Source organism: Bos javanicus, chromosome 19, assembly GCF_032452875.1.
Source record: "Bos javanicus breed banteng chromosome 19, ARS-OSU_banteng_1.0, whole genome shotgun sequence".
In the NCBI taxonomy this organism is placed as follows: Eukaryota; Metazoa; Chordata; class Mammalia; order Artiodactyla; family Bovidae; genus Bos; species Bos javanicus.
This window is the reverse complement of record NC_083886.1, coordinates 33,585,760-33,611,236: the sequence shown is the minus strand read 5'-3', so window position 1 is coordinate 33,611,236 and position 25,477 is coordinate 33,585,760. Positions and strand designations below refer to the sequence as shown.

At 50.9% G+C, this 25,477-nt stretch overlaps 1 protein-coding gene across 1 annotated transcript in view; it reads right to left on the bottom strand.

The window, feature by feature from the left end:
- Positions 1 to 1,598: 1,598 nt before the first annotated feature.
- Positions 1,599 to 25,477, bottom strand: part of LOC133232122 (protoheme IX farnesyltransferase, mitochondrial) — a 109,020-nt gene continuing 85,141 nt past the window's right edge. The window contains exons 6-7 of the mRNA XM_061391125.1: positions 15,433 to 15,665; positions 1,599 to 3,433 (exon numbers count right to left, since the gene is read on the bottom strand). Of these exons, the coding sequence (XP_061247109.1) occupies positions 3,030 to 3,433; positions 15,433 to 15,665 (637 nt within the window). The 3' untranslated portion in view covers positions 1,599 to 3,029. The remainder of the gene's footprint in view (positions 3,434 to 15,432; positions 15,666 to 25,477) is intronic.

The following is a 25,477-nucleotide window of genomic DNA, read 5'->3' as shown; positions in this document are numbered from 1 at the left end:
GAAGTGTGAGTCTCCCATCACACTGGAGTCAGCAGCAGAACAAGCTCTGCTCAGGTCCTGGCACTGCATGGGGTACATGAGTGCTGTGCGTGCGTGCGTGCTCAGTTATGCCTGACTCTGTGCAACCCCATGGACTGCAGCCCGCCAGCTCCTCTGTCCATGGGATTTCCCAGGCAACAATATTGAGTGGGCTGACATTTCCTACCTCCAGGAGATTTTCCCAACCCAGAGATGGAACCTGTATCTCTTATGTCTCCTGCATTACAGGCAGATTTCTTACCACTGTGCTACCTGGGAAGCCCTGAGTCCCAAGCTACTTTCTTAGCAAAACAAACAGCACATGAGGATGGATTGACAGAAAAATAAACTGTCAGAGGGATATTCAACTCCATACATCCTCAGAGCAAAGCAGTCTCCAACAGCCTTGTATTTCTCCTTTAGCATCAGGGCCTGGGGCACTCAAAACGTATTTAAAGTGCAGTGAAGATATTTGTATTGGGCAAGATGTACCCCATTTTTCTGTTTGAAGACAAACCAACTGTGGGACCAGGCAACAGCGTCCCCCTCACTATGGGCCCACGGAGAGGGACCCTGGGTGAAATTAGGTTTCATCCATAATGGATGCAGTGTTTTTACTAAAAGGAAGCTGGTACAATTTTCCCAGTCAGAAGGAATATTGTGTTGTCGTGTTTTTTAAAAAGCTAAATAGGGAATTGGAATGACCCTTTTCCTTGTCATTAGTTTGCTGTATTATGAAATAACCCAAGTTCAAGTGCAATCCTGTGTTGAAGCTCAGGCTCCTGCTCCTGCCTGCATGGCCCCTCTACTCTTGCAGCCCGGGGCCTGATGGCCTTACGGCTGAGTGACACTCACATCCAGACCGGGCATCCCAGGCTGGGCTCCCGACATAGGCAGGGAAACGCTGGGGTGAGCAAACTCAGACCTTCCTGTCTTTAGCCTTCAGTCTTAGGAGGCCCTCTGTATGCGCTCGTGCCACCCCAGCATGGACTGCAGGCTTACCCAGTGACCTGCCGGAAGGATGCTTGGGCGCCCGGACTTCATCCGCCTGGCAAGTGCTGGCGGTCAACGGTCAGGGCCAGAGCCCCCGGCTCTACAGGTGAAGCCCCAGGATGTCCAGAGGCCTGGATGAGCAAGCAGCGGTCTGGGCTCTTGGGAGCGTGAATACCACATTTCCGTGAGGGCCAGGGGACAGGGTTTGGGAAGGTGGTCCTCAGAGGGTGGCCCCTGGGAGGTGTGAGAGCGACGAGGGCGGGGCAGTGAGGGGTTCGCGCGGTTTGAGCGCCGAGGAGCAGGGGCGCTGTTCCTTGTGCAGACCGTGCAGCGGGCACTGTATATTCCGAGCAGGAGAACAACAGGTAAGGAGGTGGGGAGGCCCCCAGGCCCACTTCCAGGGCGATGGAAGGGAGACTGGGTGACTGAGCAGAGGGTGGGGGGCGGGGGGATTCCTTCAGGCGCGCCGGCTGCTCGTTTCCACCCCAGCGCCTGCCAGTCCCATGGCCGCTCGTGACAGTCAGGCAAGTGTCACCCGTTCTGCCAGGTGCCGCAGACGAGTGGAATGACGCCACACACACTGGGGCTCGCGGTGCAGGTTTATTGCAGCAGAGAACCCACGCGACTTACAGATCTTTGGGCTGGGGACCGCCCGCCAGACGCGACTTTGTCAGTTCCCGCAGCGCGACCTGAACACGGCCAAGTAAGTGCAGTTGAAAATCAGATGCTACCTGCAATCGCTTTGGGCATTTTCAGAGAAGGGACATGTTGAATGTGGCTGAAACTCCCAAATAAATTCCTTCCAGGGCAGCAGTGCCCCGGAGACAGAGTAACTAAAACATCCTGTTAAACCTCAAGGCCTTCAGGCAAATGGGACATCCGGTAACTGGATGATGAGGCGGACTTGGGGGGCTGGGGGAACCGCTGGTGTCGGAGGCCACCCCTGCCTGTGGGGACCCATGCACCACCCCCCCCTTGGAGGGGGGCACCAGAAGCATCCCCACTAGGAGTCTGGCTTTTGCTTCTGGCTCTCCAAGCCGCTGGCTGTGTGGAGGCTAATTTCTAAGTCCTGAAGATAGCAGGGTGGAAATGTTTTTAACCAAAGGAACAAGGATGTGAGCTGTGAGGGCTGGGTGGCCCAGCTCAGCCCCTTCTGACTTCCCTTCTCACTGGACCCTGAGCCCAGCTGACGACTGCAGCAGTGGTTGAAAAGGGAGAGGTGGGTCAGAGCCGGAGGGGCTTCTGGCTTTAAGTCTAACGTGCCCCTTCTACAAAGAACCGCTCTGATACCACCTGTGTGGGACAGTGGACTTTAAAGATGCCCTCGGTTCCCTGGGGTTTCTGAAATGCTGCTCCCTAACAGGATGGGGACAAGGGCCGGTCTGAGATTCCCGGGTAACCGTTTGAATCCTCCCTGAGGTGGGTGGCAGCCAGTACTTGGTGTTCTATTAGCATTTGAGGGGGTATGAGGCTGAGAACATGGGGCAGGAGCTGGGCCCGGCTCATTCATAGGAGGGCTGCGGCCGGCAGCAGCATTTACTCTGACGCAGCCTTTGAGGGACCACAGGCCACAGAACCACAGATGCCAGCGTGCGAGTGAGCACCTTGTCTGGCCTCCCTGGCCGGCAGGTGGGGAGGGCGGAGAAGCAAGGTGAACCTGCACTTCGACCTGAGGGAGAAGACGAACCAAGTGGTGGGGTCGGAGGAAGGCCTCTGTAACAACCCTCAAAGGAAAACAAGCAAACAAAAAACCCACCCTCTCCTTGTGTCAATCCACAGAGCCACTCCGATTCTCATTTGGGGAACATTTTGGATATCACCATGAAAAAAGTTGTCCAGTGGTCACTGAGCACCAAATTATTTTACAGCCTCGTTTCAAACGCAGCGAGTTTGCTCCTGGTGCTTTGGAATAACCAAAATATTTCTTGCCTAACAGCAGAGTGAAAAAAAAAAAAAAACAACCGAAAACCCTGCACGTCTCCCTGGACGTCTTCTGCTTTTCCCAGAGCGGGCGGCCGTCAGCTCTGCGGCGCCCCCGTGCCCTCCTCCCCCGCTCGCCGCTTGCAGGTAAGCATCAGCAGCAGGAGCAGAGGCAGGTGCCAGAGGCTGCAGAAGAACAGCTTCCGGGAGCTCTTCCGGTCCGCGTCCCGGTAGAACCGGAAGCCGAGGTAGGAGATGTACAGGTTGATGGGCAGGGCGATGACCGGGAAGGTCCAGGTGGTGACGTCCAGGGCGGGTGCGGCGACGCACATGGCGAGCAATGCCAGGCAGTGGCGCAGGGCGACGCGCCGGCACAGGGCCGGGTGGGTGACGGACATCATGCAGTAGCCGCCCCGGGAGTAGTCCTCACGGAGGCCCCAGCTCAGCGCGTTGAAGTGAGGGAACTGCCAGGAGTAGAGGATTCCTCCCAGAAGACAGGCCCCTGCATGGAGGGGGAGGCGGGGAAGCAAGACAGGCTGTCGTCAGAGGTTTACACAGGCATCTCCTCCGCCCGCCCCCAGATGGCGGCAGCCCGACCTGAGCGCTGCACCCCCTCCCACCACACTCCCAGCCTCCCCCGGGTCCTCTGCTCAGAGGCCGAGATGGATATGGAGGAGGAGACGGGCTGGGGCGCTGAATCCTCTCCCGCATCCCACGTCCTCACGGCGGGGGAGGGAGGCTGGGCACCTTGGCACCTGGGTTCCCACGGGGCTGAGCACCTGTGGCTCCTGCCCGCTCTCTCCGCCCCCACCTCCCCCCCGCCCCAAGTGCCCACACCATGACAAGGGAAGACACGTTCAAGGGCAGCACTGTCCGGTGAGAACGCTGGGCTGCGCTTTTCTCTCGCTTCCCCCAGCTGGCTTGCGCGTGAGGGGCTTGGGTGAGAGATGGAAGGACCCTGCTGGCAGCTCCCTAATGGGCACCACCAACAGAACCTGAGTGCCGTGGGCAGCCCGGGAGATGCGGGGGTGGGCGCCACAGACAGGGCGCACAGGTACACGGCCGGCACCGCCAGGAGGGCGGGGTACTCCACAGCAGGAGTGGAGAACCCGGAGTGGCACAGGGGCGCTGTGTCCAAGGCAGGGCAGACACCTGCCTGTCATCTGCAGTTTTTAGGACAGGTGAGCACCTGAGCATCTCTCCTCTGGAGCTGGGTTTTCCCTAAACACCCTGGGGTGAAGGCTACCAGTTACTGAGCACCTCCTACTAACAGACACTCTGTCACCTGACTTAATGTGACTGCAGGACTTTAGGCAGATTTTATAATCCTCATGAGGGCTCCCCGGTGGCTAAGAATCTGCCTGCAATGTGGGAGACCTGGGTTCAATCCCTGGGTTGGGAAGATCTCCTGGAGAAGGAAATGGCAACCCACTTCAGATTCTTGACTGGGAAATTCCACGGACAGAAGTGCCTGGTGGACTACAGTGCAGAGTCACAAAGAATTGGACACGAGCGACTAAAATAAAACATAATCCTCATGAAGCAAACGAATCAGATGATGCTAAGTTCTCTAACAAGAGGTGAAGGAGGAACTCGGCAGGAGCATGTCTGATTTTCACCCTGGTTCCCCCACTGCACCGGGGCTGTGTCTCCCCAGGGGGCCGCAGCCATTCCTGGGAAGACGGTTCAGGTTCATTCCTCCTCTGCGCACACAGGACGTGTTCCCCGAGTGCCTACTAAGAGGCCAGCATGGTCTGGGAAAGCTGTCAAGTCCCCCCATCCATTCTGACCCTATCTGTAATTAGCACATGTACATCTTAGTTCATGCGAACACTCCAATCTGAACAGTAAAAGAAGCAGCTTCTATTTGTTGAATCTGCTGGCAAAGAAAGGATGGTGCCTGCCACCCACTGGGGATGACCCTGGATGCCAGAGAGGCAGCGGCCAGCAAGGAGTCCAGAGGGCGGGGAGCGCGCAATGCAGTGACACTGACGGCTGCGACTCAGAGACTCAAACAGGGCGAAAGGATGCATGACCTGGGAGTGACTGCTCAGGGAAAACCTTCCCAAAGGTGACGGAGAGCCACGGCCAACTCCACTATCCTGTGCAGGGTGGCTCAGTGTGTGTCCGGGGTGACGTGAAGGCTGCGGTCAGGCTGTGTGTGTGTGTGTAGACAGGCTGGTGAGGGTGGGGCTGGGTCACAGGGCACCTGCATCCCAGATGGGGGGGGCATCTCCCCCAGTGCAGGGGTGTGTGTGTGTGTGTGTGTGTGTAGACAGGCTGGTGAGGGTGGAGCCCCCAGTGCAGGGGTCACCAAGGAGGGGTGACGGGGGCAGACGCTGATGCCTTTCCTCCAGGCGGTGGACATGCACAGTTCTTGGTGGAGACGTGGAGGTTCTCTTAGAGGCCGTCTTAAGTTTGCCCATCAGACATCTGCCCCCTGAAGACCTGGCGGCTCGTTCACAGGCCCCGTGGAGAGGAGACACGTCCGGACTCTCATGCTCCCAGCACCTTCCTACGGGTAGGGCTGCCCTCACCTCACAGATGAGAAAGATAATCAACTTGCCTGAGGCTCTTCTGCACCCCTGGCACCTTCTCCTACGAAGTTGCTGCCAAACAGCGCCTGACACCGTTTGGTGGTCGGGCTTCCCAGGTGGCACTAGTGGTAAAGAACCCGCCTGCCAAAGCAGGACACATAAGAGATGTGGGTTCAATCGCCGAGTCGGAAGGTCCTCTGGAGGAGGGCAGGGCAACCCACTCCAGTATTCTTGCCTGGAGAATCTCATGGACAGAGGAGCCTGGTGGGCTACAGTCCATGGGGTCGCAAAGAGTCAGACATGACTAAAGAGACTTGGCACACACGCATGCCTGGTAGTCATCAGAATGTTGGCCACATTATGGGGGAGAGGAAGGCTTGGACAGACAAAGTCCGTTTATTAAGTAAGAGTGCTGGTACCTTAAAAAAAAAAGTTTGTTCTCCTGCAAACACACAGACGATATTCTTCTTGACAGTGAGCACCCTCAGGGAATTAGTGAGACAGAAGCAAGGCTGGACCACCCAGGTACAAGTGAAGTGGGAAACAGGGCGACAGAAGGCCCGCTTCTCCCTTGTGGTCTGATGACAAAGTAGAGCCGCCCCCGGATGTCGGAGGGACCAGCACGGAGGAGGCAGTGTGACTGGTTCTTGGGGCACCAGCCACTGAGAGGCTCTGAGCACGGCGCCAGCCCAAGGGGGACCAACAGTACCAAGCTGTGTCCCCTGGGCACCGGCATCGCGATCATTAGAGGTGGGGGAGGGGACAGGTAAGCCAGGGCTCAGGAGCTGTGCTGCTCTTGAAATGGCCGAGAAAGAGCCAGCGCAGCTGGGAAACCAGCCTGGAAATGGTGGAAACATCAGGCTCCCACGTGGAGTCTCGCTTGTCTTTCTCGAAAGCCCTCTCTTTTCGTGTGCCAGCCGGACTGTTCTGTTTTGCTCAATACACATTTTCAGGTATGCTTCTCCTTAAAATAACATAATTAAAAAAAAAAATCATTTTCCTAAGAGTAGCATGCTGCTTCCTCCGGGGGGAGGAAATTGGGGTAGGGGTTTGGCTCCTGTCACAAATGAAAAGAGCTTTAGAAATCACAGCTGAGCCTTAATGGACTGTAATCACACGTCCCCACCCCCGCCCAGTTCTCCTCCGCTGCAGCGGCCTCAGCTCCTATGAAAGATGTGAAACAAATGACCGTCTCCATCGAGATAAGGCGAGTGAGCACAGGAAGCCTGGAATTAGTCCGGGGGCTTGGGGGAACCCACCTTCCTTGTGGGGGAAACATAGAGCCCTCAGTTTCCTGACTCGAAGGCCTCTGCTCACCCTCGCCCCCACAGAGCAGTCAGCTTGTACTGGGCCTGTGTTCTGCGACAACAGATACTGACTGCACACCCACTGTAGGGCAGGCTTGGTCTGCCCCTGAGGCCCTTTTTCTGCTAGCGTCTCCCCACGGACAGAGACAATACAGGAGGCACAGGCTGGGGGATGCCACCTTCAGTGCAGGGCTTGAGGGGAGCTCACAGGAGCAAGACCTCAGTTGGCCCTGAGGAGATCAGGGAGGGCTTCCTGGAAGAGGTGACATGTGACCTGAGATCTGAAGATGGTCTCTTTGAGTTTCAGTCCGTTCACTCAAGCGATGCGTGTTCTTCTTTTCAATGTATTTCCTCATTTTCCTGCCTAGCCGCAGAATCTTCTTATCTACTGGGTTTAATCATATCCAGAAGGCATGTCTGCTTCCTTTCTTTTAAGCAAATATCTGTGGGTCAATGAATACACAGAATACGGCAGTCTGTGATGGTTGCCGCAACTGTGCCTACGACTCTCCAGAGGATGGGTGAGGATGGATGACTCCACGATCCTGTTTGCAGGTAATTCCGGAGGAGGTCCGGGGGTCGGGGGCCTTCCTTCCTTCCCTCCGCACACACAGAGAACACGGGAGCTCGCCAACTGTGCTGTGTGTGCGGACGTGAGGAGAACCCATATCTCCCGGCCCCTCCCCGATTAGGGGGGCACCTAGGTGAGCAAGGCCAGCCAGAGTCTTCCCAGCCACTCCTGGAAAATACTCTTAAAGCCTCTCTCAGCCACCTCCACACCACCCTAAGGTGCGGAGAGCCTCACCCTGTGCTGGGGCCCATAGCATGAAGCACTTCTGTGTTTTGTGGCGAACCGAGTCAAGGTGATCCCAGCCGAGCAAGTTCCCAACACAGCGGAGATGAGATGCTCCAAGCTAGAGCTCCAGCTCTGTCGGAACTCTTCCAGAAACTAATCCCTTCAAACAGACTGCAGTGGTTGCAGCTCACTCGCTCTCTCTGCTGCCCTGCGGGCTCACATTCAGCCCTTCCCACTCCGACCCCAACCACTCGCGGCCAGCCGCTGTCCACGAAGGGCCTTGAAGAACAAGAGATGCGGCCCCAGCAAAGCCTGTGCTGGGCTCAGGGGCCCTCCCCCGCCGACAACGGGCTCCTTCTCCACGCGGCCCCCACCCCTTGGGAGCTTTGGGGTGATGGCTCATGTAAACTGGGGGCTCGCTGGGGGGTTGGGCTTGGCCAAGCCTGAAGCTTCAGGGCCAGCGATTTCAAAGCCTTGTTTCCGAGGGTGAACATGAAGGCGCCCATGAGACCGATCAGCCTCTCCCTTGTGATGAGCCTCCAGGATGCCGCAGAAGGGGCATGGCGACACAGGGTAGGTGAAAAGTCCCCTGAAAATAGGAAATGGGGTGGCAGTGGCCACCTGCCCTTGAAGGTTCTCCAGAAGGGACAGAGAGGGATGGAGAGGCGAGGCAAGGAGGGGGAGACGCTCACCCTTTCCCCGCTCCCCTGGCGGTCCCCGCCTGCCATCCACGAGCAGCCCTTCGCAGTTTTGTTTGAAGCAAAGTCGAGAGCAGAGGCAGCACAGAGCCCTGACTCCCAGGAAGTCGGGGCTTCCCTCCCCTTCCTCCCGGTCCCTGGGTGTTTCCTCACCTGCTCCCCACGCCTCAACTCACACTTGAAGGTCTGGCCCTTTATCACACAAACACAAATCTGTTTGCTGAACAGAACTGACTCTACTCCGGGCCGGGTGGCATCCGCCAAGGCCCAGCTCCTGTGATCCTGACCAGCTACGTGACCCAGGGGTGACAAGGCCGGATGCTGTGTACCCAACGGTCGCCAGTTACACTGCTGAGCTCCGGCTGGCGGTGTGTTTCTCATCCCTCCCTGCTTAGGAGTTTGTTTTTTCGGCTTAGAGCTCCAAGTATTGTTTGGTTTGCTAATATTCCCATAATGTTCCCTGTTTACCCTGTCTTTAGAAATGTCATTTATCTTAATCATCTCGTGGTCTAAGGCTAGGTATGGAAAAATCTCACACGAAAGGAGCTCACTCGTTTTCCAGTCTGATTTCGAAGCGAGGCAGCACTTTAAAGAGAATCTTCAAAAGTGCTTGGGTTAAACGGCAGCTGGTACTTGTAAGCCCTCAATAAATATTTGCAAAATGAATGAGTGAATGAATTCTGTCCTACCTTCTCATCCTGGAATAAAGGAGGTAAATAAGGTGAGACAGTATCTAGCATTTTGTAGTTTACCAGCAGGGGCTAAAAATCCTCATTCTCTGTTTGTTACTAGAACCATCCATCTGTTGAGTGTCACTTCCTGATAAGAGCTTGTTCCCGAGTCCTCATTTGTATCTGAAAGTTGGCTGACATAATTAATGTCAACCACACAACGACATCAGAATTACAGACCAAAGGCGACTCACAGACCTCTATGAGCCAGTCACCAGACCCATCCCATAAACTCCCAAGACCTGGGACTCACTCAGACTTAGGGAAATGACAAAACAGAATCTGAGCCTTTTTAAGAAATGGGGGGCGGGGGCGGGGCAGTGGGAAGAGAGGTGGCTTTGGTGTGGAGGAGGAGGAGGAGGGGAGGGCAGGACTTTAGCCTGAAGCCTCTGAGATAAACTAGACAGTCTCTGGAGGTAAACACTGTCAAGAGGCTAATGCGTGTGGCTCCAGAGCCAGAGTGTCTGCTGTCGGGCCCTCACCCACGGTCCCCACCCCCCCGACCCTCCCTAAGGCCCTCAGGTCACCACTTTCCTCGCTGGCCACTGCCTGCAGAGTCAAACCAAGCACTTCCGTGCCTCAGACAGCAAGCTGGCTGTGCTAGGGCCTGGCCCTCTTACTCAATCTTCCTGAGTTTTAGGTGGTAAGCATTTTTAATATTTTCTGCTAACAGCAATGAAGCCAAAAAAAAAAAAAAAAAAGGCAGCAAAGTCATTGGGTAGGTGGGAAGAAGGGTCTCAGAGGAGAATGGACACAGGAAAACCCCTTGTCATGGTCACCTTTATTGGCACAAGAGTGTTTTCGGGCTGAGCCCTGGCCGGGCCCGGCCCCTCTGAAACCAAAACTCCCCTGGGAGAGAAGAGCCACCTCTTTACCGTTCTTTGTGCAGCTGCAAACCAGCAGACACCGAGAATACCTAGCGTTTGTTTAGCTTTGACAGTTTCCACCCATTAATCTGTTTGTCTTCACCTTCCACCTGGCCCCCCAGTCCTGCTTCACAATCATCCCTCCCACCCTGGGCTGGATTCCCAAGGGGCGGGTCAGCACGGGCTTTGTACCCTTACCACTGGGGCATCAAGACCACCTCCGGGAGAAGTTCTCTCTCATGTGTGATGAAAACCAAGCAGACAGCAACGATGCCATCGTGGGAAAAAGAAACTAGAGCCCAGGGCTCTCCTCACGCTTATCTTACATCTTCGCTGGAGGCCGGACAGCAGGCCCTTCAGTGTTCGGGGCCCTGAGGTCTTGATGGCCCCATGGCAACCACAAAACCACAGAAAGATCCAGATGCTAAGAAGTGAAATGAAGTTGCTCAGTCGTGTCCGACTCTTTGCGACCTCACGGACTGTAGCCTACTAGGCTCCTCAGTCCATGGAATTTTCCAGGCAAAAGTACTGGAGTGGGTTGCCATTTCCTCCTCCAGGGGATCTTCGCGACGCAGGGATGGAACCCAGGTCTCCCGCATCGCAGGCAGACACTTTACTGTCTGAGCCACCAGGGGAAAGGATTAGATGCTAAGAAGGGGTAAGGGTGATTCCAAACATGGGATTTCTTTACTCCGTCAGCCGTCTGCGAAGCACTGTTTTCTGCAGCTATTTAATCTGGTATCTTTCCTCCCAATGGGGTGGCCAGTTCCTTCGAGGAAGGACCTTCAAGGTGAGGCTTGGGGATCCCCATTGCACATGGCCCAGAGCTGTGGCCCCTCACTTGGGATCACTGTCCACCAAGCCCCAGGAAAGGGCTTTAGCACAGGTCTGCCTGGTCAGGGGCAGTGTCTATAGAGTGCTGGGGCTGGAGTGTGAAGTCCTAGCTGACCAGCTGGGGAAAGTGAGCTGGAGTGGGGAGGGCATGGATGACGTTCTCACGTAGGCACTCATGCCTCCCGGCCCCCACGCACACGCTCTCTTCTCGGAAAGCACTTCCCCTCTTCAAGTAAATGGGACGTGATTTAGTTCAGAAGTCACTTGGCTCCAAAGTCTTTGTGGACAGACTCGGGGGGCCAATTTAAGAGAGCCCAGAGGCCCCGCTAAAGCTCTCTGCTCAGTGATCACCTGCCTGCCTCTCCCTGAAGATGCTGAGACAGGAGGAGTCCGTGGGAACTGGACTGGGTTTGGTGACTGCATCTCACAGGGCCCTGCATGGAGTCGGCTGTGGGGATGGTTCAGCAGGGGAGTGAGACCAGCAGCCTGGCCTCTGTCACCACCTTGCCCCTCTCCGCAAACGCCACCCCCCGCACTGTGCCCCGCAGCAAGTTCAGCAGAGATTTCCAAACACCTCTGTCCTCATGGCTGCTCATGGTGATCAGTCTTTGGAGGTTTAAAGACAAGAAGGGCTGGAGATGCCACAGAAGAAAGAAAAGATTTCTGGCTGCTTTTTTTTTTCCCTCTCAGAAGGGGTCCTTCAAACAAACACGACCCCTAAGATAAGAACCCAGAAGAGATATGACCACCTCGGTGGATAACAGAAATGGCCCCGATACCGCATCAGTGACAGGACCATCTGCCACGCCCTCGGTCCAAATCCCTCTGTGTTTCCAGAGCATTCTGCAGTGAGAACACTCTCTGGTTCTGTCTGTTCAGACTGGTGGTTCTCAAATGTGGTCCCTGGATCAGAGGCATGAGTATCACGTGGGAACTTGTTAGAAATGCAGGTTCCCAGGCCCCATCCCAGATCTACTGAATCAAAGCTCTGGGGGCAGGGCCCAGGAACCTGAGTTTTAACAAGCCCTCCATCCAGGGACAATGATGTATACTGAAGTTTGAGAACCATCGTTTTAGACTCTGGCTGGTGCCTTCCATGTTAGAAAATGCAGTTCTAGAAGGTGACCAAACTATATAAAATGCTAGCCAACTTAGTCCCTAAAGTCCCAGTGATACAAATCTTTCAACTGTATTCTCTCAGATTCTGCCTCATCTTTTTGTGTGTCATTTTCTCCTGTACTCACAGCTGATGCTCAAGAAATATGTGTCGATCGATATCTGGTGACTGACTTCGGAATATGTTAATTTTTCCATCTGGAAAACGGAAGGTACTTATTCACTGATTCGTTATTTCATTTATCCAATTCATTCCAAGATTTATGGCTTAGCTTGAGTTGGCTCTGCCTATCAAATCAACGTTTTGAAACTTTTGAAGCAATCTGCAGCATCACGTTAAGTAGAATCACTCTTTTTGTATAAACCTGACAAGGCTTTCTGTTGTTTCAGTCACCAAGTTGTCTGACTCTTTGCGACCCCATGGACCGTAGCCCTCTAGGCTCCTCTGTCCATTGGCTTTCTGGGGCAAGAATACAGGAGTCAGTTGCCATTTCCTTCTCCAGGGGATTGTCCTGACCTGGGGATCAAACTCATGTCTCTTTCATTGGCAGGTGGATTCCTTACCACTGAGTCACCTGGGAAAACCCGATGAGGCTTCGGGTGTATGATTCGATCTGTGCTGGATTAGGATTCTGGGGGCAGTAAACCATGCCGTTACCGTGTGCCCCTCAGTGCATCTTAGAGATCTGTAGCAAAAGGATGTAACAGAAGTCAGTTTCAGAGGTCACAGAAGGACCTTGTGTGTGTGGTTACTCAGCCTGTCAGGCTGCTTTGCGCTACACCAGGGTCAGTCCAGGCAGTCACAGGCTTGTTGCTTAGGATTGAACATGCATTCTCGGCTGTGGTCTAAACAAAGCACAGCCTGGCCTGAGCTGCTCTGTGTGAATGAGTTTGTACACACATGATGAGATCTGGATTGCAGAAACACTATAACTCAAATTCAAGGGGGAAAAAATTTACTTTAAATATGACTGCTAGTCGTTTAGCCAGATCCAGACTGTGGCTGAACAAGGGCTCTGCCTGGACATGCGTCCTAAGTGGGAGGACCTGAGGAGCGCTTGCTCTCTGGCCTCCGGGGATGTGGCTCGAGCCAACGTGTCCTGAGGCCCAAGCTCCTCGCGGGGAACTGCTGGGAGGATGATGGGGCCTCCAGCCTACAGCGGGAACCGTGGTCCTTGCACCCTGCATGAAGAGCTGGCTGAGTTCTCCACGGCCGCAGACTGACTGCCCTCGCATCCCTCCAGAGGCACCTGCCCCTGGGGCTGTCACACTTGGCCCTGACCCTGGCCCTGGCTGGGATTCCCTAGACAGAAAAGGCACTTTGGGGTGCCTTGCTCCTTGTGCCAGGTTTGAGGAAATTGAATAGGACCTGGGGCTGCGTCCAACAGATGGGTGGGTGGCCTGGCACAGGCGTCCATGTGTTGGGGCAGCAGGACCTGGGTGGGAACAGAGCACATGGGGGAGGCAGAGCCGGGGAGCCACCTGCTTGCTTTTGAATGTCTGGGCATCACTGGAAAGGCTTGGAGGGGAGAGGCGGGAGAGGCTAGTTGGGTCAAGGCTGGGGCTCCAGGCAGAGCTGAGCAGCAGGAATCTGAGCAGGAGGTGCCCAGATGTGCACTTAAAAGTTTACAATTGAAAACCGGGGGAGAAACTCACACGTCATCCAGTCCAGGGATGCCAGACCTGTGCCCTCCCCTCCCTCTTCCCTCACCCAAGACAGAGGTCACTATCGGACCCTGTTAGTGACTTGGTTTTTCCAGTAGTCATGTACAGATGTGAGAGTTGGACCGTAAGAAGGCTGAGCGCTAAAGAACTGATGCTTTCAAACTGTGGTGCTGGAGAGAACTCTTGAGACAGCAAGGAGATCAAACCAGTCAATCCTAAAGGAAATCAACCCTGAATATCCATTGGAAGACGGATGCTGAAGCCGAAGCTTCCAATACTTTGGCCCCTTGATGTGAAGAGACGACTCATTGGAAGAGACCCTGATGCTGGGAAAGACTGAGGGCAGAAGAAGAAGAGGGCAACAGGATGAGATGGTGTGGGGTTGCAAAGAGTCGGACATGACTTAGCAACTGAACAGCAGCAATGGACCCCAGCGCTCTTCCCTGCTAAGCCAGTAGACATCTCCTTTTCTGCAAAGCCACAGCCAAGTCACTAGGAATTAATTGCTCAGAGTCTGCAGACGAATGAAATCTCACGACCTTCCTTCATTTGCAGTAATACACCATCTCTATGAATGAGGAAGACTTAACAACAGCTCACTGAGTCTTCACAACAGCTCCGGGAGAGACAGGCCGTGACAGCCTCATGGGAGGCGAGGAGGTGGCCACCTGAGGAGGTGAGGTTCTGTTCTGAAGGGCAAAAGCTAAGCAGGGAAGGGGGCGCCAGGGTTCCAAACCCAGGCCCCCTCCCCCAGGGCCACCACTGCCTCCCACTCGCAAGAGACTCTGGTTTCAGGTTCGTCACAGAACAGACCGGCAAGGACGCATTAGGATATTATATTTGCAGATTCGTGAGACTCCGCCATTACAGGATATTAAAGCTTCTCTAAGAGACCATCCAGTCAAGGTGTCCTCGCCTTTGTGAGCTCGCCAGGATGGAGTGTAAGGGCTTTTATGAAAGTCTCAGGGATGTGGCTTCTGGGGCAACGGTTTATGGTCACCGGCCTTCTGATCGCTCATTTGAAAAATATGTACTTACACAGACTGCAAGAAACCTCACCACTTCCTTCCTAAGTGTCGGTCAGGAACACTAATTACTTGACTAATTAGACTGTGAAACTTCCCTTACAGATGGTAAGAAGGACCTATTTTCACCCCACAAATTTAGCCGTGACATCCCAGCCAAAAACCTGGAGGAGTGTTTCAATGGTTTTATTGTAGACAGCATGAACAATTTAAGCAAATCATATAAAAATAAATTAGAAACTAATGAAAATAGTCTGTCCTCTCTGAAGAGGGGGAAATGACCTGGTTCTGGGGGAGGGAGGAACCTGCTGACGGGGCTGCGTCTGCTGAGCCAGGCGGGTGGGGGCCCAGCCCCGACACCTCCTCAGGATGTGGGCCGACCCTCCGCAGACAGGCCTCACTTGGCTCCTGACTTTCAGGCACTTTCTTCTCATTCTACATGTCGTCCTGTTTCCTCCCAGCCGTTCCCCATGCAGAGAGCGTCTGCTCACCCAGAGGCCAGGCCGCACGGTCGCCCTGCAGCTCTGCACTCAGTGCTTCCCATGGCCACATTCGTTCTATTGCCAAAGGACTGCTGCTGTTCTTTAGCTGCTAAGTCCTGCCCGACTCTTTGTGACCCCATGGACTGTAGCCCACCAGGCTCCTCTGTCATGGGATCCTCCAGGCAAAAATACTGGAGTGGGCTGCCATTTCTTCCTCCAGATTCAGGGATCAAACCCGTGTCTCCTGCATTGGCAGGTGGATTCTTTACCACCGAGCCACCGGGAAAGCCCCTGGCAAAGCACTAGCCCAGAATAAAACATCTACCACCAAGCACCGCAGCCCAGGGAAGGAAGCAGGCTCTGATTCACGGTGGCCACTCATGGGAGCTGCTGCGGGGTGCACCCACGCCTCGGGCCTGTGGAGAAAGAGGCTGAAACACTCACCAGCATCCAGGCTGCCTGTGGCTGCGGTCCAGCCCATGACAGGGGGGATGGCCCCCACGACCGCCCCCACCCACGTGTTGGCGATGCTGACCCTCTTGAGCGGGGTGTAGCAGCAGGTGTACAGGAAAATGTTGAAGAGGCCCAGGGCGCCCGTGAGTGGGTTCACGCCCCAGGTCAGCAGGGCGACTCCAGGAACCGCACAGCATGTGGCGAAGGACACGGCGAGCAGCGGGCTGGAAGAGAGAGCAGGGAGCACAGGTCAGTGTGCGCGGTCAGAGCCGAGCAGGGGCGACTGGGCCTGGGGCAGGGAGTGAGCTGGAGGCAGCGCTGGCCTGGCCTCCTCCTGGGCCCAGGACATCCTCTGGATGTCATTTAACACGAGGAGGGACTTGCTTGCCAGAGCGCAGCTGCTCCTCCTGTATTTGCCAACCGGGGTTCACAGAGCGAGGAGGGCGGAGGCCTCTGAACCCTGGGTTTGAAGGGAGGCCCTGCCCTACCCCTCCCTGGCCAGGGGTTGTCCCAACCTCCCCATGCCCATCTGGGCAGGAGCGATGACGACCCCCCCACCCCGGGCTGAGGGGAGGGCCGCCCGATTTGTGCCTGTTCTGCACACAGTTCGGCTGCACAGCTGGTGGGAAGCAAGCGGTTGTGACGGATGAACCCCTCGGAACCCAGTATTTAAGATATGGGCACAACCAGCATCTTACTTCTGGCAGAGTTCTCCCCATTTATTTATCCTTTATTTAAAAACATCACCCAGTTAGCAATAATGGGTAAGACTAGCGTGTCTGAGTACACCTACGTATAATAAATTACAGGCTCAGCATGGCACCAGCTCCACACAACGAGGAGACTGTCCGCAGTGACGGCACTTCCTTGGCCGGAGCGTGGTTTATGGACACGTGACTTTCAAAAGAGGTGGCACAAGGCTGTACATCAAATAAACGTCTACAGCATAAAGATGACCGCAAGCCTGGCCCTCAACAGAGCCCGCTTTCTGAGGTGGACTTTGTGTGGCATCTTGTGAAAGGCTTTGTGGGAGCCTGGATGAACTGGGTCCACCAGTACCTGCCTGTCCTCATTCTTCCCGAAGCAATCTAAGCAGGTGCTCGAGCCCGCTTCCCCGAGGAGAAGCCACGGTTCACTCCTGGGCTCCAGCATGTGCCCACAGGGACCTGGGAGTCGCCAGTGCACAGCTCTCAGGGTCTCTGGTTTTGGTGAGGCCATAAGGGCGAGGGTGGCCGTCTGTCCCCTGCAGACACGGCCTGTGTCTGGGACACTGCCCACCTGCCCCTCAAGGAATAAGACGAGCTGGGGGTGGGATAGGAGGGCAGCAGAGCCCACCTGCCAGAGACCAGGGGGTGTCGAGGTGCTGGCATGTGAAGGGGGTAGGACCCTTGCAGAATCCTGGCTCCCACGCTGACCTGGGGACCAGCACTGACCCCTCTCTCCCAGGCTATGACTGCTTGGGCCTGCAGGTGGAATTCAATGAAATGGGAGTCTTGATGGAAAGAGAGACCATCCGAGGGGTATGTTGTCCTGGCAACAGTGATGGAGACCCTCTAACCACACCCAAGACTTGGTGCGTGTTCAATCTGACAGTGAGTTGCCATCCCCTTCTCCCAACCTCCTTTGCATCTGGCATCTGTGAGGCCCCCTAGAGGCTGCTCAAGCCACCCTGTCCCCCCTCCATCCCTCCCACCCGAAGACCCATAGCTGGGGTTCCTCCAGGGCTCATCTCCCTTCCCAATCCTCAGAGTGATGGTGGCAGCTCCTCTCCTGCCTTCTCAGACTCCAGCCCTTCAAGAGACAGCTTTCGCTCTTCTGTAAGAGTGACAGATGTCCTCATCTTGACTTCTTCCCCCCGTTTTTGCTCTCATTTTTCAAGGTAGACTCTCCAGTTTGCTCTTGCATAATCCCCTCCCTGGTTGGGCTTTTACCTTCTGCCTCCACGGCCACTGAGCGCCTGCATCCTCACCTCAATGGCCTTGTTTACCCTTCCCCCAAGGTTCCAGCCATCCTCTCCGAAGCCCAGCCTGCCCGCAGAACGACTGCGCCCACGGTTCCACCTCCTGGTCCCCCCCTCTCCTGCTGCACACCATGGAGCTGGACTCCCTAGTGTTCCTGTCGGGCAGCACACACAATCTTCCAGAGGCAAGGGGAGGGGGCTGCCTGGGGTCACTTCTCACACTGCTCTAGAAAGAAGACCCAAAATGGTTGAAAAGCAGGGCAAGCATTATATCTGCTCTTCTTTCAATCAGGTAGTTTATAGCTTATAAGAAAGATATTTTTTTTCCCTATGGCACTCTAAAAAGCTAGTTTTATTTTGGGTGGGAGAAAGATGTGGCTCATAAACATTTTTATTTTTCCTGAATTGGACCTTGTGTAAAAAAAGAAAAAAAAAAAAAGACTGTTCACTCCTTCTCCAAGGGCTCTGGAAGCCCATCAATTCAAAGGTATTAGTGTTATGAAAAGACCTTTCACAAAAGCACGTTTGAATTTAAATGATTGAGATAGGTGATTTTACCCGGAAGTTTAGTTTCTGATCTTTGTCAGAATCACAGAGAATCATGAGGTTCAAGTTTGGTGTTTAAATCTGCGCTCAGGGGCACAAATGAAAACTGGGGAGGCTGACAAGGCACGTAAATAAGAATGAGGATATTTACCCAGGAAGCCATGACCATCCTCAGCACCTGGATCCTTGAGGGACCCACTTCCTGCTGGTCCAAGGAGCTGGGGTCAGCTCATGTTGTGGGCAAAGGTGCTCCAGTGGCTAATTCTGTGAAGTTTATGTTCCTGTGGTTTACTTTTCATAAGCATATATGTTTATCAACAGAGGGATGGATAAAGAAGATGCTTCACACACACACACACACACACACACACACACACACAATGGAATATCACCCAGCCATAAAGGAGAATAAAAGAATACCACGTGCAGCAACATAGATGGTCCTAGAGATTATTATAGTAAGTGAGGTAAGTCAGACAGAGAAAGACAAATACCATACGATACCACTTATGCGTGGAACCAAAAAAAAAAAAAATGATACAGACAAACTTATTTACAAAACAGAAGTAGAGTACAGAGGTAGAAAACAAAATTATGGTTACCAGGGGATGGAGCGGGAGGGATAAACTGGAAGACTGGGACTGACATATTCACACTACTGTATGTAAGGTAGATAACTAATAAGACTTACTGAATAGCACAGGGAATTCTACTCAGTGCTCTGTAACGGCCTATATGGGAAAAGAACCTTAAAAAAGAGTGAATATATGTATATGTATAACTGATTCACTTTGTTGTATACCTGACACTAACACATTATAAACCAACTATACTCCAATTATGTGTCTCTATAGGAGGTTTTCTGAGAGACTCTATTCTGGTATTTAAGGGCTTCCCTGGTGGCGCAGAGGTTAAAGCGTCTGCCTGCAATGTGGGAGACCTGGGTTTGATCCCTGGGTCGGGAAGATCCCCTGGAGAAGGAAATGGCAACCCACTCCAGTATTCTTGCCTGGAGAATCCCATGGACGGAGGAGCTTGGTGGGCTACAGTCCATGGGTCGCAGAGTCAGACACGACTGAGCGACTTCACTTTCATACTCCAATTAAAACTTTTTAAAAATAAAATAAAAAGTATGTATTCTCACCCTACATTTGAGAAAAGGCGGGGGGGGGGGCGGTAAAAAACCATGTTATAAAAGTAACGTACATTCATTTCAGAACATTTAGAACTAAATTTAGAAAATCACACAAAATATTCTAAATTAGCTATTCAAAGAAACATGTTGGTTTATATCTTTCTAGCTTTTTTTCCAATGGGAAAATATGTCTACTTTTTGTCTACTTGATATGTCTACTTTTAACTGAGAACACAATGAACTGTGGCTCTGTTATTCTATTTTCAATATATCTTAATAATTTCCCTATGCCATTAAGAATAACTACATCATTATCATTAATGGGGCTTCCCTGATAGCTCAGGTGGTAAAGAATCTGCCTGCAATGTAGAACGACCTGCAATGTAGGGTCAGGAAGATCCACTGGAGAAGGGATAGGCTAACCACGCCAGTATTCTTGGGCTTCCCCTGTGGCTCAGCTGGTAAAGAATCCTCCTGCAATTATCATTAATAGCTACATGGCCTATTTGGTGGGCAGGCCATGATAAATTCAGTCAGTATGTCCACTTAGTATTTTTCCATTGTTTTAATTAGAAATAATGTTGGGATGAATATGTTACAGACAGGTCAGTGTTTACAGCTCTGATTACGATAAATTCTGAGACTAGGTTCCCAGGTCGCTAGGGCAGATGACGTGCACATTTTTAGGGGTTTTGACTTGTACCCCAGCCTGTACTCGAGAGTTTATTCTCTTTACCTCCCTCCCAGCGGTACATGAGAAAGTCTATTCCCAGGATCTGTATCAATACTGGGCATGAAATTCAAAACAAAACAAAACTGAACAAACTCAAACAAGTTTGTTGAGACAGTCTTATCCCCATTTTACAGATGAGAAACTGAGATTCGGAACCAGGACCTGTACTCAGGTTTCCTTCTGGGCTCATTCATGTACCCTGGGGGTTCCCCTCTAACCAATATGTGGGGGACACTGGTCTAATGCCACCTACTGACCATTTCTGGGGTCTGCTGGAGAATCCCATGGACAGAGGAGCTTGGTGGGCTACAGTTCCTTTAGTTCACACCACTTCATATGTAGCTAACTTCCTGCTGTATCCCCTGAGATGGAAATGACTGGGAGGCACAAATTATTTTCATAAAAAGGGACAGACTTGGGATGTAATACACTGAGCAAGACAGACGTGGTCTTCATCCTGGGGGCGATTATCCTGGGCTGGGAGACAGTAAGATAGGCAGGACGTCGAGTGGGGAGTGAGCTGCCAGGGAGCAGGAACCCAGTTCTGGGGTAGCAGGGGTTTGGGGTGGACACAGGAAGTTCAGGGACTTTTAAGCCAAGCCTGGATGGACAGATGGGGGGTGGGGCAGGCAAAGGGTGGGGAAGCATGTTTCAGGGGTGGGAGGGGTCAGAGAGCATAGGTCGCGGAGGCCATGGGGAGGCCTCTGGGCAGAAGTCCTTTCTGCTTCTTAAATCGAGGAAGAAAAGGGTCTGACCTGCTTCTGAGAAGGAGCCCTCTGCCTGCCAGGGGGGACACCATTCACTTCCCTCTCAGAAGAAGTCCGCGTTAGGTACTTTTTTTGAGGAAAGTGACTTGCCATCACCCCACTATATAATTTTTATCACATGCTTACTTGAGAGAGGGCTTCCCATGGCTCAGATGGTAAAGAATCTGCCTAAAATGCAGGAGACTCGGATTGGATTCCTGGGTCAGGAAGATCCCCTGGAGGAGGGCGTGGCAACCCACTCCAGTATTCTTGCCTGGAGAATCCCATGGACAGAAAGCCTGGCAGGCTACAGTCCATGGGGTTGCAGAGTCGGACACAAGTGATTGACTAAACAACAACAAACAACAGCCTGTAATCTACCCTCCAGATACCCCCAAACCCACGTGGAGAGAGGGAGGGTGGCAGGGAGTAGGCCCCCTTCTGCCCAGTGGCCTTGGGCAGACTGACACCAGGGCTGTCTCTCTCAAGGCTTCTTTTGACTTTTTTTTTCCTGGACAATTTTGTTACATTTTGAGACCCGGGTTCGATCCCTGGGTCAGGAAGATCCCCTGGCAAAGGAAATGGTAACCCACTCCAGTATTCTTGCCTGGAGAATCCCATGGAGGGAGGAGCCTGGTAGGCTACAGTCCTTGGGGTTGCAAAGAGTTGGACACAACTGAGCGACTTCACTCACTCACTCACTCACAAGTTAAAGGAAGCCTTGTTTGAAATAAGGCAGAATAAAAGAGTTAAATAAAAGAAACCTGAGGGTTTTGGTTAGAATCTTTGTTTACAGTGAAAATACATCAGTGAAAGAAGCAAAGGGCTCTTTTTGAGACTGGAAACAGGAAGAGGAGGAGCAAGAATAAAGAGAAAATAAATCAAGTGGGGTATCTGGTTTATTTTTTTAAAATTCTGATTTACCATGAAATCTTTAAATATCATGGTGATACTAAAAGTTGCTTAAGTTTAGCTGTTTTAATAAAGACATCTGTTTTTGATATAGAGAAAGATTAGAAAAGAATGATCATGTCTCATCTTGGTTACATACAACTATGGTTTTCTGCCTTACTCTCATAAAATATGCTCAGAGCTAAATCTCAAAGACTTGAAGGGCAATTTTGTCAAGCACCGATTTCTTATTATTTTAGGTCAATTATTTATCATACCCTTTCTCCTAATCATACTGCTCAGCCCTTGATCAAAAGACCAACCTCCTCTCCCTGTTCCTATGGGTTCTGGTAAGTACCCTGAACCTGGAGAAGGACACCCTTTGCCCCATTATTTCTCCTTTTATCAGTTATTCTTCATTTAAAATTTTTGTTTACATTTTTATCACTCTTTATTGCTCCATTCATCATTTAATTTCCTTAGCAGTTCATCTCCACTTCAAGTGCTACTCTGAGGCCTGATTTCTAGACCTAAGATGGGAAGGAAGGTTAATAAGGAAGCTTCCTTGGGTTTCCCCAGGCTGGGGGTGACCCCAGAGAAAGAGGGCCTCCAGAATGTCAATTATTAATTATAAATTATAAAGGTGAGACGGTGTGAAACATGTTTCTAAAGATAACAGTTATAACGGAAGAATATTTCTATTTTAAATTAAAACTTTAAATCAAGAATTTGATTATAGCAAGTCACAAAAATATAAATCAGAGCCAGAAAAAACTAGGTTGATTACATGCAAAACATTTTTAAAAAATGTGCTCTTACAAATCTATACCACAGTAGCTGTGATGGCTTTCATTGAGAAACGAGGAATTAATATGTCTGTGAGTGGATACTGCTGAAACAAATTTATGAAGGAGAGATCATAAAAGCAGGTGAATGGGCATGATGATGTTGCGAACATTTCTAATTGTCAATAAAACAGGAAAAAAAAAGTACAAATAAGGAAAACAGCATTACTTGATGGATGGGGAACAGAGGTGGGAAAAGGTCCAGCAATTTTCTTGAACTAAAAAAAAAAAAAAATTCTTCGATATCCGTTTACTCATTCATGCAAATAGATTCACGGCTCATGCTGAGGGTGCAATGATTGTTCATTTCTAAACTCACATTCAAAACTGAATTACATTTTAAATGGAGAGACCTTTCTACTGAGCACCAGTGTGAGGTTTTTCTACTCCCGAGTTTCCTGCCCAAGGCTACCACGGAAAAGAAACTAATAGATCCGAGTGGCGGGGAATTTGCTAACACGTTTCTATGAATTATTTATTCTTCCCATAAAATCTAGTACTTCTTTGTTTACTAAACACCAACCTTTACTACCTCTATCAAAGTGTAATTTTCTATAGAAATTAGGAACAAATGAGAATATACAAGCTTTGATATCTACTTATTCCATTTAAACACAATTTAAATTGCCTGACTTTTAAATGAGTTACTGGAGAAACGTGGCCTTTCTGTTTAAGTAATGTGTCAGAGAGGTCTATAAAATGTTATATGAAATCAAGAAGGCATTATATTCTAAGCGGCTCTGCAGGTAATTGGTTTACACAAAAACTAATCTCATACTGCTTGGTCATTTTTCCAGAATAAATGATTTTTAAATTATAAAATTCCCTTTCTTCAAAAACAACAACAACAAAAAACTCAAAAGCGTAATCAAACCAAGCCAATTTAACTTTAATTTCCTGAATAAATCCCACATTTGAGCTTTGACCTGAGTTTTTTTGGGGAAGTCTCCACAAATAACTGTTTTGAAAAGAGATGCTCTTACAAATCTACCACATTAGCTGTGATGGGTTTTATTGAGAACCAAGGAATTAATATCTCTGTAAGTGGATATTGCTGAAATGAATTTATGAAGGAAAGATCATAAAAGCAGGTGAACGGGTAAGACAGGGATCCTGGATCTTCCAGGGACCTGGGGGTGATAGAGGAATTCAGTAGGTGGTCCCTGCCCTCACGGGTGTGAGAAAACACTGAGACCACTACACTGGAAACTTGGTTTTCATGGACAGAAATAGGAATCTTCTCCTTAAGAATTCCAGAACCTTGGTGCAAACTGCACATTCTTTTTTAATTGGAGTATAAACTTGCTTTACAATGCTGTGTTAGTTTCTGCTGTACAACAATGTGAATCAGCTGGATGTATACACATATCCCCTCCCTCTTGAGCCTCCTTCCCATCCCACCCCTCTAGGTCATCACAGAGCACCGAGCTCAGCTCCCTGTGCTATACGGTAGCTTCCGGCTAGCTAGCTATTTTACACATGGTAGTGTGTCAATGCTATTATCTCAATTCGTACCCTCCTCTGCTTCCCCCACTGTATCCACAGCCCCTTCTCTATGCCTGTGTCTCTATTCCTGCCTTGCAAATAGGTTTATCAGTACCATTTCCCTAGATTCTGTATAAATATATCGGTTAATATATGATATTTGTTTTTCTCTTTCTGACTTACTTTATTCTGTATGACAGACTCTAGGTCCACCCATGTCTCTACAAACGACCCAATTTCACTTCTTTTTACGGCTGAGTAGGATTCCATCGTATATACGTACCACACCTTTATCCATTCATCTGTTGATGGACACTGTACCATTCATCTTTATATGCCCCATACCTAAGGCTGGGGCCCAAAATGTTGACTGAAATAAACCTTTACAAATCAGGCAAGACAGAGAATGTGATCTTAAGATGACTGCTCCCACAACATCAATCAACGGGAGTAGCCTTTGATGATGACAAATCTTTTCACATCGTCTAATGTGAAAGGAAATGGCAACCCACTCCAGTATTCTTGCCTGGAGAATCCCATGGACAGAGGAGCCTGGCAGCTACAGTGCATGGGGTTGCAAGAGTCAGACACGACTGAAGCGACTCAGCACAGCACATTTGAAAAGAGAGGAAGTGAAGTGACAGGAGGTTAGACCAAACGATTCCAGGTATTAATAAAGGTGTTTGCTTCTATGACTTATTTCTCACGTGACTGAAAGGACTGGCTGTGTAACTGTGATGTGATAGTTAACTCTTTATATTCATGGTTCTTAGAATATTGTAGGTATTTTCTGGTTGTAAACAGGGGCCTGGGGCCCAAAGGATCTCCCATGCCCAGGATTGCTGTCAACAAATACTGACAACTCACGATGCTTCCAAAAAGTCATGAATGCATTCTTCCTTCTTATGACAATGAGAGAAAGAGAGAGAGATTAATGTTGAGGAGATACCCGTGTCCCTCTCATTCATCCACTGTGATGATTCTGCGTGATGATATGAAAACAGACTTTCCTCTGCCTGTTTTTCCTACTATGGTTCAGCAAGATGGAATGATTTTAAGGACGAAGTTCTAGACATTAGCACCACTGTTCTTAAAGTTGAGACCAAATCTGTTCTTTCTGCCACTTTTAATGACTGGTGAACACTAAAGAAAAAGAAATTTCTACACTTATAAAATGTTTATGCTCTTATTACATTTGCAGTATATACACACCGAGAGACTAATCATAACCACCCGGACCCTGCAGAGCTTCACCCGGGCCGGTATGTGTCTACTAGACCAGCATGACAGGGGGATGAATAACATTCCCAGGTCCCCTGCAGCCCGCTAAATGTTTACATTTGCTTAAGTGCTTACTGGTAAAACCTTCAGTAAATGTGAAAAATGTCTCCTGTAAATCCCTATAATACTTTGGCTAAACCTCGTTCTTGAAGTTAATAATGCCAACTAAACAATCCATTCATTTCACTTCGAAAACTCAATCTTCATCACTCATTTCACAACCAGGTATGGGCTGCCCCCAATTCCGAGTGTTTTAATTTATCCCCTCGAAGACTAACCTTCCTCTCTGCTCTTATCGCTCCATCTCTCCGCTCACAGCCCACACCTAAACCTACAAGTTCTGGATCACTCTCGTTGGATCCATTAAGTTGGGAAAAGTAACGCTGACATGTATTCTTTCCCTGTCAATGTGAG